We start from the raw sequence: 15,058 nt of genomic DNA, 5'->3' as shown, positions 1-15,058 counted from the left end.
ATCATCCTCTTGTCCCACACAGATGGTGCTGACTTCAGATAAACTTGCACCAATTTTTTTTTGTACTATGCCTCTATCTTTACGGAGAACTGTGGGGAAGGGCAGCGTGGAGATGTGGGGATTCTTCTGTATGCTCCAGAGAACAGCATTCTGTGTCCTGTATAGAGATCCTCAGAGGAGACAGAACCTAAGCATGAAAGAGTTGGGAATGACGTAAGGCATCTAATTCAAATCAACACATATTTTTGAGCACCTTTTACTTACGAGGAACCATTCTAACAGTGAACAAAAGAGCTCTTAAATTCTAGCAAGGGATCATTTTTAGGCAGAACCCTCCTTTTAGAGAGAAGGGAAATGAGGTTCAGCAACATGAAGGAGGTGGTATGACTTGTCCCAGGCAAGGTTACCTGGGAAGTCAAGCCTGAATCTCTGGTGCCAAATTTCTTGTTCTGAGCTGGTGGTACAGGGATGCTTCCCTTTCAGACCCTAAAATAAGACTACTGTTGATTAAGTTATTTTCATATAGAAATGAAACCCCATCGCCACCATACTCCCCCAACCTTATTGAAGCTCGGTGATTTTCTTTCGCTGCTTACACTCCAGGTGAACATTTCCCTCTGAATTTCTGACGCCACTGCTTCAAGGTTCTCATTTCCCTTCATGTGTTTCCTTTCGGTTCCGCTGAAAACCCTCTCTTTGCCTTTCCTCTCTACCTCCCATGGCTAAGCCACCCCTTATTTCTTAGCTCTTCTGCAGAATCTGCCTTTTCTCACTTCTTCCCCCTTCTGTCAACTGCAAACAAACAGAGGTGACCTGAGCCCAAGTCCCAAGCCCCATCAAGGTTCTGAACTGAGAGCACCCTAAAGATGTGTAAACATTTTACCTTGCTAACCAAACTAGCTGCCTTCCAAAGGCAATGGGAAAACTGGGGACTGGGAGCCCCTGGCAAAATAAAAACCTGCAGAGAGAGAGAAAGAAAGAGAGAGAGGGGAAAAGAATCTTGCTTCAGATTTTAATTTTCTCATTAGAAGACCCTTCATTTTCTTTTCATGAGGAATAGGGTTAGCTGCGAGCGAGAGAGAGAGAAGATGAGCTAAGAGGTGGTGAAGGGCTTGAATGTCGTGGCTCCAGGAAGCTCTGCTCTCACTGGTTCCCATAACAGGCAGCAACAGATAGATCTGGGGCAACTCACTTCAAATCTGGAGTTGGATCTTAGGCTTCTGAAGGAGTCAGTGGGGAGGCAGCTTTTAATATGTAGTCTCCTGATATCATCTAAGCTGATGGGATCTATGATTTCTAAGAACAGTTTGCCAGTGGGTTTGAGAAGGACCTGGGCTTTTTTGAGCCTTCCTTCTTGATATATCCGGTGAGATGTCTTCAGGGTACTCTATCTTTCTGGCCTTTGTATTTTGTTTCCCATCATTTCCTGCCTCCTTTTCATCCTCTACATTGCTTCTGAACCCTCCAGCATCTTAACGATGAACTCATTTGGACAGCCATTGTATGCAGAAGATGTCATATTTACTGTCTTAAGTATGATAACATATTTAAAGAGAGATACAGATGAAGGAGTTAAAACTTAGAGGTGAAGTGATTTTGCCCCAGATGTACAACTAGTAATTGCTATTGTCAAGATTCAAAGTAAATTACCCTGAGTCCAAAGATCCTGATCTTTCTACTTTACCAAGAATACATTTTATCCCCCGATTCTCCGTGTTACTTTAGTTATAGAGACCTAAATTAATGCCTTTGATTCTGTTTGTCCTTAAAAATGCCTATCTTTTCTCATCTCCTGCTGTATTTAGAATCATTCCCATGCCCTCTGTAGCAAGGTGCCGGACAGGTTGCTGGGATGTCACAGACACAGTCATTGCTCTCAAGAAGAATGTAGTTTAGCAGAGAGGGGATAATGGTGAGAACACAGGCAACTCCAAAACCAAAGAGCACGTGTGGAGTTTTCTGAAAGTAAAAAGAGTTCAAAGAAGAGAATAATCACTATTCACAGGGCAGTCGGGAAGAACTTCTAGAAAGAGGTACCTTGTGTGTTAGTCACTGGGAAATCTAGAATAAAGTAAATTAGACTTGGACCTAGTATGTGACGTGAACCTTGACTTAATCCCCTCCTTTACCAGATAGAGAATCAGGACCCAGAGGAGACACTTGGTGTTTCACTAAGATTGCCTGACGGTAAGAACAAGATGACTTTGTAAGGAGACTCTGGCCATTTCCTGAAAAACTGTTGAACAGGAAGTGGGAGGTGAGGTGTCAGTGGGCATAGATGCTGGGCAAAGACTGCTGGCCATGTTAGCTGCTAACAAAGAGATTTACACCAATTCTAAGCTTCCATTGCCCACAAAGGAGTGAAGACTGTGTGGGCCTCCTCTATTGATTTTGCTGGAAGCTCTCCATACTCATTTGATGAGCACTAATGGCAGGTGCACTCCCAGAGTTATGGTGACCGCAACAATTCTCCAGCTGAGAGTAGACACTGTCCTTCTAAATGAGCATCTTTTATTCACTCTCCTCTGCCTCTCTTTCTTCTCCCACCTGGCCTCATACATCATCTGACATTTAAAATACTCTCTTAATTAGAAAGTCCTCTTCCCCATCCAACAGCTTTGTCTGTGCCAAGGACACGGTATATTCCAGAAGGGCCAGGAAACAGGAGTTGGTGAGCATAAAGAGAATTAGATCCAGAGAGAATCCACTAACCTACTTCCTGGGGTTCCCAGAGTAACTATAGAGATGCTTGGCTTGGCACTTCCTCAGCTATCAAACTCAAATTTGTGACATGCCCTAGGTAGGTGGCATGGTCCAGATACCTGATGACTTTGGTGAGGCAGGGGGAGTTGCTATAGAATTAGTGCCCAGGACAGTGAATCCAAGGGTCTGATGGATCTAGGATCCACTTACCAAGCAGTTGACCTTGAACCTGTCTCTCCATCTCCTTTAGTTTCCATATTCTCATCAGTTAAATGTGAAATTTAATGTCACTACCTTAGGGATATTACATGGATTAAGTTAATGCATATACAGACCTTAGCATGATGCCTGACCTGCCATAGAGGCTTGGGAGATTTTGTTCATTATTATTAACTATTATGTAGACATACCCAACATGTTTTTATGTTGAGAAGGCACTCCGGAGTGCCTTCTCAACATAAAAACATGTTGGGTATATATATATATATCTTGAAGCATCATATATAGAAGCATCATATATATGTATATATGATGCTTCTATATATAGGTCTCCGTAAAAAACTAGCTGAATCAGGACACAGGAGAACTGTCAATGACTCTGTGACTTGACAAATGCCTTCCATTCTCTGGGTCTCAGCTCTCTTACCTGTCAAATGAAAGGTTTGGAGATGACGATCTTTGAAAACCTTTTTAGTTTAGCTCTGAAGTGTGTTTTCTTTCTTTGGGGATAAATGGCAAGATTCCTGTTAGAGAATAAAGTTCCAGCTTTTCAGTCCTGTCCCTCATTTTTATACCCCAACTTGCCTGACAATTTAATGCCACTGATCATTTAATGACTGCTAATGGCAGATGAACACTCAAAGTTCTGGTAACTATGGTGGGGACCTCCCTTCTAAATGAGCATCTTCTGTTCATTATCATATCCCTCTGTTTCTCCTTTCACGTTGTGTATCATCTTACACTTAAAATACTTTGTTTTCTTTTTTTTTTTTGAGACAGAGTTCTGCTCTTGTTGCCCAGGCTGGAATGCAATGGCATGATGATCTCTGCTTACTACAACCTCCACCTCCTGGGCTCAAGCAATTCTCCAACCTCAGCCTCCCAAGTAGCTGGGATTACAGGCACCAGCCACTACGCCTGGCTACTTTGGGTATTTTTAGTAGAGACAAGATTTCACCATGTTGGCCAGGCTGGTCTTGAACTCCTGACCTCAGGTGATCCACCCACCTTGGCCTCTCGAAGTGCTGGGATTACAGGCATGAGCCACCACTCCCGGCCTAAAATACCCTCTTACTTACAAAGTTCTCTTCCCCATCTAACAGCTTTGCAAAACAGATGATTTTTAGATTTTTATTATTATTGCTGTTGTTGCATTTTCATTAGGTAAAGTACACTTTCTTCAGACAAAAGTCTTTCTTCCATGCTCCATATTCAAAACCAATAAAAGTTAAACTTCACGGGTTAAAGTTGTGATGAGAATGCCCCAGACCCAACTTACTCATCCTCTCAGATCCCCAGCCCTTGCCTTGCCCTTGAGGTGGTCCCAGAGGCACCGTTAGTAACTGCTAGGATCTCGCAGAGCAGTGGAAAATGATGAGTCTAGGATAATCTGATACAAATGTTATCAGAGAAAAATAACTTAACCCCCCACCCCACTCCTTTTCCATCCTTTATTTATTCATCTTTCTTTTTTGGGGCCACATAGGGCTGTATGACAAATGTTCTTATACCTCACGTGACCGAGGATGGGTCGTGGGCATTCACACCGTCAGTGACCAAGACAACACAGACCCACGCTACTTTTTCTCCTTGAAGACAGACCGGGCCCGGCAAGTGACCACCATCAATGCCCACCGCAGCTACCTCCCAGGCCAGTGGGTATACCTAGCTGCCACCTATGACGGGCAGTTCATGAAGCTCTATGTGAATGGTGCCCAGGTGGCCACCTCTGGGGAGCAAGTGGGTGGCATATTCAGCCCACTGACTCAGAAGTGCAAAGTGCTTATGCTGGGGGGCAATGCCCTGAATCACAACTACCGGGGCTACATCGAGCACTTCAGTCTGTGGAAGGTGGCCAGGACTCAGCGGGAGATACTGTCTGACATGGAAACCCATGGCACCCACACTGCTCTACCTCAGCTCCTCCTCCAGGAGAACTGGGACAATCTAAAGCATTCCTGGTCCCCCATGAAGGAGAGCAGCCTCCCCAAAGTGGAATTCAGCAATGCCCACGGCTTTCTGCTGGACACGAGTTTGGAGCCTCCTCTGTGTGGACAGACATTGTGTGACAACACAGAGGTTATCACCAGCTACAATCAGCTCCCGAGTTTCCGCCAGCCCAAGGTGGTGCGCTACCGCGTGGTCAACCTCTACGATGACGATCATGAGAACCCGATGGTGACCCGCGAGCAGGTGGACTTCCAGCACCAGCAGCTGGTCGAGACCTTCAGGCACTACAATATCTCCTGGGAGCTAGAGGTGCTGGAGGTGAGCAACTCCTCCCTGCGCCACCGCCTCATCCTGGCCAACTGTGATGTCAGCAAGATCGGGGATGAGAACTGTGACCCCGAGTGCAACCACACGCTGACCGGCCACGATGGCGGGGATTGCCGCCGCCTGCGCCATCCCGCCTTCCTGAAGAAGCAGCAGAACGGGGTGTGTGACATGGACTGCAACTATGAACGGTTCAACTTTGATGGCGGAGAGTGCTGTGACCCTGAAATCACCGATGTCACTCAGACTTGCTTTGACCCCGACTCTCCACACAGGTAAGGCCTTACTGGGCTAAAGATGCCCAGTTGAAAGCTGAACTTGCTGTCCTCCATGTTAAAGATAAGGCCTCTGAGGTCCATGGGTGATACACAGATTTTCTGGTTCACCCAGCAGCTTCATGATTGAGGCAAGTCTTTTACTTAGGTCATCGTGGAGACCATAGGCAAACACAGTTTATTACAAAAATATTCATTGAGTGTCTACCAGGAGCTATGAAGGAAGCCTGAGAGTTTTGTCTCCTCAAAGAGCTCAGAGTTTAAATTGGGTGATATGAGCTGAGTACAAATAGCTGTTGTATTGTATGACATAGAGTGGGTGACAGTCGCAGGGTCCAATATGGTAGTTCCTAGGAATATGTGCCTACTTAAATTTCAATCAGTCAAAGTTAAAATAAAACTCAAAATCCAGTTCCTGAGTTGCATTAGCCACATTTCAAGTACTCTAGCCACATGGGGCTTGGGGCTACCATACTGACAAAACAATATGAAACCCTTTAATCATCACAGAAAGTTCTGGTGTACGGGCCCAAAGATCTGGGGCCACATAGGGATACGCAACCTGGCCCCACGGTCTCAGCTCTCTGTGACTTCCTCATTTTGCAGCTTCTTAGAAGCTATTTCTTCATTTGTCAAATGGAGAAAATAATGGCACCTATTATGTCAAGTTGCTCTGAGGATTGATAGAGAGGAGACGCTCTCTTATAGCACATCATTAATTCTCAATAGTATGTTTGTCATTACTTGTCTAATGAAAGGTGGTGTGCTGTGTTTAGGGAGTGCCTTAGGTGATTAAAGAGAAAAAGTTGATTTGCAGCTTGACTATATCAGGGAAGCCCTCTTGAGAGAGGTGACATTTGAGCAAGGTCTTCAGGAATAGCTCTAATTTGCAGGATGGTAGAACAGATCTAGAGATCTAATGAGCAACAAGAACAATACAATCGGTTTAATAGAACGAGTCTAGAGGGCTAATGTATAGCATGAGGACTACAGGAAATCAAGTTGAGCTGTACTTGGCATTCATGCTAACTAACCTGATTTTAACGACTTTTGGCACAAAATAACAAAAGAAAATGGGTGACTTAAGATGATGGATATGTTCATTTGTTTCACTACAGTAAACTGTTTGCTATCTATATGTATCCCACAACATCATGTCTACCTTAAAGATATAGAATAAAATTTACTTGAAAAAAGAATAGGTGTAATTTTGACACCAGAGATTGGGTGGAGGAAGAAAGGAGGCCACTCCAGGCAGAGAAAACTTCTCACATCTACTGTTAAAAAGAAGACAGAAGGCCGGGCGCGGTGGCTCTCACCTATAATCCCAGCACTTTGGGAGGCCGAGACGGGTGGATCACAAGGTCAAGAGATCGAGACCATCCTGGTCAACACGGTGAAACCCCCGTCTCTACTAAAAATACAAAAATTAGCTGGGCATGGTGGCGCACGCCTGTAGTCCCAGCTACTTGGGAGGCTGAGGCAGGAGAATTGCTTGAACCCAGGAGATGGAGGTTGCAGTGAGACGAGATTGCACCATTGCACTCCAGCCTGGGTAACAAGAGCTAAACTCCTTCTCAAAAAAAAAATAAATAAAAGAGGACAGAAAAGGGGACCTTCAGTCTAATGCTTCACTTAGCCTCTACCATTGCTATCTACCATAACCAATAATCCCTAAGTAGAACCCAAAGGTGAACTCAGTGGTGACCTGTATTAAATGTGGGACCTGGAGGAACTAGATTCAAGCCAGAGACCATCAATATCCACTTTCTTGTTTTTCCCAGATTCACACTGAATTGTTCTATTCTGTCTAACACACAGGACCCTGGACTTGCTGATGGCTCGAGCACATTTGCCGACCTCTGCAGGTTTTCTGCTGACTCTTCTCTTTATGTCTCTCTCAAAAGAGCAAGGGCCTCCCGTGTATGAACAAAATACCTATGTGCAAAGGAATGAGGATGCTGGCAGGAGAATGCCCTGCCTGGCAGAAAGTCAAAAAGCACCTCAGCTCAGCTTCCTGGCACCATGAGGGCCCCTGGACTCTCACCTTGGCTCCAAGACATGAGCAGCCCATGTGAGAAGCCTTGATGTGTGACCGGTCTCTTCCAGGTCATAGTGCGTTGTCATCTCTGCTCTCACTTGGGCCTTTCCAGAACTTGGCAAGGGAGTCAGCACAGAGGTTAACATTCACATTTGACTGACGGGAAATAGAGGAAACTCAGAGTGAAGTGACTTAGCTAAGTTCATGGGTCAAGAAAATCATTAGGCTAAATCACAAGCGCAAGTCTGTGCTGTGTGCGCCACTAAAATAGACTCCCAAGAGGTACCTCTGTGCCTGCTCAGAGTGGATGTGGGTAGAATGGGCATAATTGGAAGTCATCCATCCATTTGTACATCCATTTATTTGCTCATTCATTCATTCATTCATGCAACAAACATTTATGCAGCACCTACCAAGTGCCTGGAAGGTGGGTACCCTGTTTTGCTGTGAAAATTTAAGATTCAAAAAGATGAAGGGACTTACCTAAGATCACTCTGCTCATAAATCGATAGCTTGGATTCAAACCTAAGACTACTAGGTCCAAAGCTCCCATGGAAGGAGGATATATATATATATATATATATATATTTTTTTTTTTTTTGAAACAGAGTCTCACTCTGTCTCAAGTAATTCTCCTGCCTCAGCCTCCCAAGTAGCTGGGACTACAGGCGCATGCCACCACGCCCAGCTAATTTTTGTATTTTTAGTAGAGACAGGGTTTCACCGTGTTGGCCAGGATGGTCTCAATCTCTTGACCTCGTGATCCGCCCGCCTCGGCCTCCCAAAGTGCTGGGATTACAGGTTTGAGCCACTGCGCCTGGCTGAGGATATGTTTTAATCTAAGGAACAATAAGAGGCAGAATTAAAAGACAGGTGACAGGAAGAGTGGCTCTACTAACGTTTTGGGAGAAAAAACTATGTACCATTAAGACAGGATGAAGTGTAGCTGGCCTTTGCAGAGCACCATGCCGATGTGGAGGGGCCATGAGGCCCCAGGTTCCAGATACCTCACAATCAGCAGACAACACTGTCAGGTTCCAAAGGCCTTCTCTTTTCTAAGTCACGGGAATGCGTGCCCAGAGTGTCTGTGAGTGACCATGTGCCAGCTATGACCGCTTTGACCAGGGCTTGTTTGTTTGCTGGCTGGGAAAGCTGTGTGCCCTGCGTGAGGCCCACCAGACCACGTGTCATCTCGTGATGAGGCTGGGGCTTTCTGGGTTCTGACCGAATCAGCTCTCCTGCGTGCAGACAGAAACCTGTGGAAGGTTGCAGATAAATTTTTGCTTTGTGAATTTAAACGAAAAACGGAGGAAAGGAGGGAGGGAGGGTCATGGTTACATGGTCATGACACATACATTTCAAGCTCTGAAGGCCTATCTGGTGGGAAAGTCGCAGAATTATTCTATACGGTTTCTAAGCCATGGCTGGGATTCGAGTGTTGCAATTACAGGAGGCAGCTTTGAGCTGAGTAATAGATGATATCATCTCCAGTTAGATGGGTGAGTGAGCTTCCCATCACCAGAGGCATGCAAGTCAGTACTGATAACCATGCGTGATGAGGCCATAGCTGGGATTACAGTGCTGGTGGAGAAGGTGGCCTTGTGGTCTTGGTGTTGAGCACTGCACAAAAATACCTTATTCCGTATCGTGACAGAAAGCCAAATACTGACTGTTTCTCTTCTCTTTAACAGGCATTTACTGGGCATGTCTATCCCACCAGCCTTTCTGCTTTTCACTGGGGGTGTTGCAATGAGTTGGAAGTGTTCCTCACCATTGAGGGGTTTCCACTTTAGTGGGAAAGTCATATAGAAACATAAGAAACTCTGATTTTTAAATTTACAGACACACAGTAGGACCTAAAAAGCGGAGATTTATTTGACTAGGGAAACAAGGCAAAGCAGCTGGAGAAAGCATGATTTGAGTAGATATTTGAGAATAGGCGGTCTGTTGAGAGGTAAAGATGCAGACTGTAAAGATACAGTCAGGGTCCTAGCAGGAAACAGATGGCACATTCAAACAGAATAATTAAGTAGAGTTGAAGGAGGGGCTATTTGCAAGAAGAAGCTGTTTACAATATTGTAGGCAGGACTGAGGACAACCAGCAAGGCCTTGCACTATACTACGGGGCTGGCAACCATGGAGAGCCATTTCCCCCCTTGGCCCATAGGGGCAAGAGGAAAAAGTGGTTATGGGACCCAGGGAGAAGGGCTGTATGGAGAGGGATTCCTGGGATCAGCTGTGGCTCTCAGCAAGGGAAGCAGCCAACCTACAGCCACCTCATAAGAAGAAGGGAACCAGGAGAGTAAATCCCACGCTGTCATTCTCTCTGCCTGCCAGTCTGCTGCCAGTGTTTCCCATTTGGTGAATCCAACTGGAAGTCACAAAACAAAGGAACCTGTTAATGCAATAGAAGCCAGCCTCTCAAGGACACAGAGCAGGGTGGGGAGTGGTTCTGGATGAGCAAGCGAAGAATGTCCAGAGCAGAGAGACAGCCAGCCTATGCAGAGGGTAGGGCATAAGCCAGGCAGTGGAGAGGGTGAAGAGCGGTGTGTAGAAGAGAGCATGGAGTGTAAGGGGTCAACCATTATGACTGGGATCAAGACCACGAGCAGAGAAAAGTTTAGTTCATCTCATGAAAAACTTTAATGTTAGACTTAATCCTCTTTTCCTTCCTCCCTACATTCTTCCCACTTTCCCTGCCTTCTGTCCTTTTCTTCTCTCAATAAATATTTTTTGAATGCTCTCTCTGTGCCAGCCCAGTCACTGCGCTCCTGGAGCTTACCACCTAGTGGGTAGGACAGAGAAGTAAACACCCCACTGCAATCACTGGTGCGAAGGAAGGGTCCACAGTACCAGCAGGGATGAGCGGTCTGTGTGAGCAGTAAATGTCTTTCTATGAGACCGGCCAGTTAGAAAAAAGACATTCCAGGTGAACCGTGGCCATTCTCTGCAGTGGTGAAGAACAGCCAGGGAGGCAGAACTTCATCTGCAGCCATTAGAGATGTCTATACACAGGTAGAATGCACTGCACACACCCTTTTACAAATGAAATGGAAAACCTGGATATTAATAGAAAGCTCCAGTGTCAGGAAATCGCGGGCATTTGACACTAGACTGTAGCTATCTCACTGAGAGAGGATATTGCAGCAAACCAACCAAGTTCCTGTTTGGACCCTTCCAAACCGCAAGCTCTGGCACCCTCGAGTGAACTCACCTTTGTTCATGAATATCTACTCATGTGAAATGGGATGAGTGGAAAAAAAGTCACTTTCCCTACACGCTGTTGTCTCATAAGGAAACATTTCTTTGTCTTCTATTATTATTTGGGAAATATTTCCTTTGTCTTCTCTTTATTATTAATATATTTTAATGTAACAAGGGCAATCTCCTGAGGCCAGGTTTTTGTTGCTGTTGTTTTTGGACTCCAGTTAAAGTTATTGGAAGTCTCACAGACGGGCTGCGATAAGTCTTGAGGACACCCCGACCCCTCTGCTGGCAGCTACAGCCTCCCTCAGCCTCTTCTTCTGCTCTAATCAGGGCCCACTGAATGATCTGTCCTCTCTGGGTGGGGTTTCCTACTTAATTTCTAATTTGATCTCATGGAGCATAAACTTCCTACTTTCTTTCTTTTCAATCTGAATGAGGGTCTCTCAGAGCTGAATGGAACTGTAGATGGGTCCAGTTCTCTCCTGCTGCAGATGGGGAGACCAAGCCCTCAAGGAGGGGCAGACACTGACACAAGCCACACAGTGAGAGTGGGGCTGAGCTGAGATGGAGACCCAGGGTCTCACTTCCTACTCCCAAACTATCTCAACTGCCCTCTATATTGCCTTGATACTTTAGACACCAGCTTAAAACCTGGAAAAGTTATATTTAGTATGTTTATGTTTTTACCCATCATCCATATTCTGTTAAAACACCTTAGTATCCAGAGAACTGTGATAAATCCTGTAGGGGTCCAAGATATAATCTCTGTCTTCAAGGTGCTTGTATGCTGTGGTTTAATGACATTTTGTTACAGTCATTCAAGAGAAGGCAAGAAGGCAGATGACTAATTTCCCTGTAAACCACATAGATTATAAGACTGCCATGAGCTCTGATAAAGGGCAGGATCACTGTGGTTTGGAGAAGCTGGGAAAGGCTTAATGATGGAGAAGGGACATGATAGGCTTCTAGCATGAGCAGGCTTTGTAATGATGAAACAGAGCTGGTGTGAAGGCAAGACATGTAGTGTTGATGGGATAAAGAAATTAAAGTGGGAAGGTGTTGAGAAGATGCAAGAAAGAGTCTGGTTGGGGCTTTATGGAGCGAGATGCCAGTTTTTTCTTCAGACCGTAGACATTGAAGACTCAGGCTGATTTAGAATGAAAGAATTCAGTTGAAATAGATTCTAACCTGGGCTGGGCAGTTTGTTAGCTATGCAATCTTGGGCATGTCTCTTATTCTTTCTGAGCCTCCAATTCCACATCTATGTAGAGGGAATAACAATATCTGACTGCCTGGATCACAGGCAGTGAGGGCCTCATAAAATAATATTGCCATGAGGGTCTCATAAAATAATATCCCAGAAAGAGTTCTGGGAAGAGTTAACAGCATGAAGATGAAAGGGGGCATTGTTATTTTTTCAGTAACTTTGTTCATTCTTTTCCAGTAATCGTGTAAAAGAAATTGCTTGGAATTTTATAATCAGAATATCAGGGTTTATTTAACGTGACTAATATTCATTAAAGCAATAACAGGAGTCAGGTCTGGTGTAGTGGAAAAATTATGCATGCTAGAGGCTGACCAGAGTTTGAATCTTGGCTCTGCTCTGCACTAGCTGACTGACCTTGGCACATTGCTTAGTAAGAGTCACTGGTTTCTCATCTGTAATAACTGATGATAACAGCTATCCTGTGACACATCATGGCACTCAAATGGAGTCATCTGTGTGAGACACCTGGTATGGTAAAGTGGCTGGAGCATAGTAGGTGCTGGAGAAAAGTCTCCTTTCTTCTTGTGGGCACATGTGGACACCATCTCCTCCCTGTCAGCACTGTCTTATAGAGACTGTTCCTACAGGCTCATAAAAAAAAGGCCTGGATGAAATTGCCATATACAAATCAAAAGCCTTTTTACTAAGATTATTTTCATTCTCAAAATATTAACTTTTTTTAAAAAGGACTAGCCACAGAATTGGTATTTTTAAATAAAGACCATATAACTTTTTTTTTTTTTTTGAGACAGAGTTTCGCTCTTGTTACCCAGGCTGGAGTGCAATGGCGCGATCTCGGCTCACCGCAACCTCCGCTTCCTGGGTTCAGGCAATTTTCCTGTCTCAGCCTCCTGAGTAGCTGGGATTACAGGTGTGCGCCACCATGCCCAGCTAATTTTTTGTATTTTTAGTAGAGACGGGGTTTCACCATGTTGACCAGGATGGTCTCGATCTCTTGACCTCGTGATCCACCCGCCTCGGCCTCCCAAAGTGCTGGGATTACAGGCGTGAGCCACCGTGCCCGGCCCAAGACCATATAACTTCTATCAAACTCATTGAGTTATTGAATTTGCACACTGGCTTATTTTTAAAATGACCCAAATGACTGGCAGTGTTAAAAGACATATTTCTGTACAAAACCATTCCAGGCAATGTTGGGATGGATCATAATGAGAAATGTGCCAGACTGGTGAAGTTTCTATATGTTTCCACCATCTCCAGCCCTCATGCCTGCTTGAGGGTTGATGCACAGACATACAGATGCAGGCATACTTGCACATATGGTTCAGTTTTCTCTGATTCAGTCTGGGTTTTCTTCATGCTTTTCATTCGAGCAAAGTCCACCTTTACTCACAAGTTCCATCTGTGAGCCTTATATACATATCACTTTGGTTTTAAGAGCAGAACAGAGGGGTGAACTGAATTAGAAGAAGAACTGCTCAAGGCCCCTAAAGATGAAGTAAATAAGGAGCTCAAAACAGTGACCCATGAGGAGCAGTGGAAGATCAGTACAGCTTAGCAAATAAATAAGAATACAAGTTTTGGAGACAGAACATACTACAGTCAAGTCATTTAACAGTTCCATAACTTTGCACAGGTCTCTTCCTTTGTCAAAGACTCAGTTACCTCCTCTGTAAAGTCAGGGATGAAAGTAACAGTCTACTGCATTGGGTGGTTTAGAGGATTGGGTGAAATAATACACAGTCAACCCTTTAGAACAGCACGTGGCACATAGTGATCTCTGAAAATAGCGGTTGTTATTCCTGCTGTTGTTTGGGGACTTCCCTCCTCTGATAGATCTTCTGACTTCTTATTGTGCATATCCCCAAATTCTTAGCCCCCTTTCAATCCTGAGCCCCCTCACTACGATCTCAGTGAGGGAGTAAGAGACAGAGATAACCTAATCGACCACTCTGTACAACCAAAAACCCTTTTATTTTATCACCTAAAGGTTTCATTTGTTAAATCTTTTTTTTAATTCCAAAAGTCCCTTACAAACTGAATGCTAATATATTCATTTTCCCAAGAGATAAGCAGCATGCCACACTAAGTTTAAGCATTTCCAGCAAAAAGCAAAGGCATGTCTGAGATTGCAAGTTGGGGCTCATTGAATAGTGTGTGTAGGGAAGGAACTGGAAGCCAGGAGTGTACTCATAGTGTGCTCAGGACTACAAAAACCAAGGCTTTCCTAGCCTGGGACTCTTGCCCTAGCACACTCTATAGTCTCAATGTTTACAGATGAGAGTTGGGACTCTTTTGCGGGGAGAAGTCAGGAACATGCCAGGATCTGAGGTGCTCCTTCTCTCATCCCTTTCCCAGATGTGTTCCCTGTCCCATCTCAAGCTGCCTGGATAGATGGCAGTACTGGGTGACATTTCAAGGGCCTCAGCAGGAGGCAGTTGGTTTTTTTCCACCCTGGGTTTGGCATGCTCAGCACTCTCATTTTCCTTTCTGCATCCACTGATGACACTGACCACCCATGACAGCCTCCGCACTTGGTCAGATGCCCTTCCAGGTTAGGAAACAAAGCCGGTGGGCGTGGGAGAGAGGGTTGAACTGACAGACAGCAGTACATTTTGTTTTATTGAAATACATTTTCCTAAGTTGGTTGCAGCTCAGCTTGTTCCTCCAAACTCACTGCTGGGCAGTTTTCCACCTCCTGAGAGGAAACCTCCACACCTCCACTCTCACTTGCTGAAAACACAAAACTAGTGTGTGAACAGCAGTGCATTTTGTTCACGGATTTGTTTGCATAACTAGAATGTGCTAGTGTTTCTCCATTTTTCAGAAGAGCATTTCCTGTCTTCTTCCTTTCTCCTTTGCTTCTCCTTCTTTTCCTTTTCCATGCTCTAGATTGTTTTAGTGGTCTGGTAGTGAAGGGTAGAGGGTGGAGGAGCACTGTCTCTACATCAAGCTTCTGATGTGTGTGATTCCAGACTTGTATGAGTTCAGCCAACCAACTGCAGCTATTAGCTTTGAACTTGACTTCTAACTACCGAACTATTTTTATGGCCCACAGAGGGCTATGGTGATTATAACTCCACAAAATCATGAAGTAAGAGAGACGCAAAG

General features: G+C 44.8%; 1 protein-coding gene across 1 annotated transcript in view; it reads left to right on the top strand.

Annotated features, from left to right (window-relative positions):
- The first annotated feature begins 4,549 nt into the window (after positions 1-4,549).
- The window catches only part of PAPPA (pappalysin 1), a 224,488-nt gene continuing 213,979 nt past the window's right edge, over positions 4,550-15,058 (top strand). The window contains exon 1 of the mRNA XM_012472748.2: positions 4,550-5,471. Within this exon, the coding sequence (XP_012328171.2) occupies positions 4,615-5,471 (857 nt within the window). The 5' untranslated portion in view covers positions 4,550-4,614. The remainder of the gene's footprint in view (positions 5,472-15,058) is intronic.

This window comes from Aotus nancymaae, unplaced genomic scaffold, assembly GCF_030222135.1.
Source record: "Aotus nancymaae isolate 86718 unplaced genomic scaffold, 86718_ANA_hifiasm-v0.15.2.pri h1tg000003l, whole genome shotgun sequence".
NCBI classification, from domain to species: Eukaryota; Metazoa; Chordata; class Mammalia; order Primates; family Aotidae; genus Aotus; species Aotus nancymaae.
The sequence above is the reverse complement of the archived record's forward strand: the minus strand, read 5'-3'. Positions and strand labels throughout refer to the sequence as shown.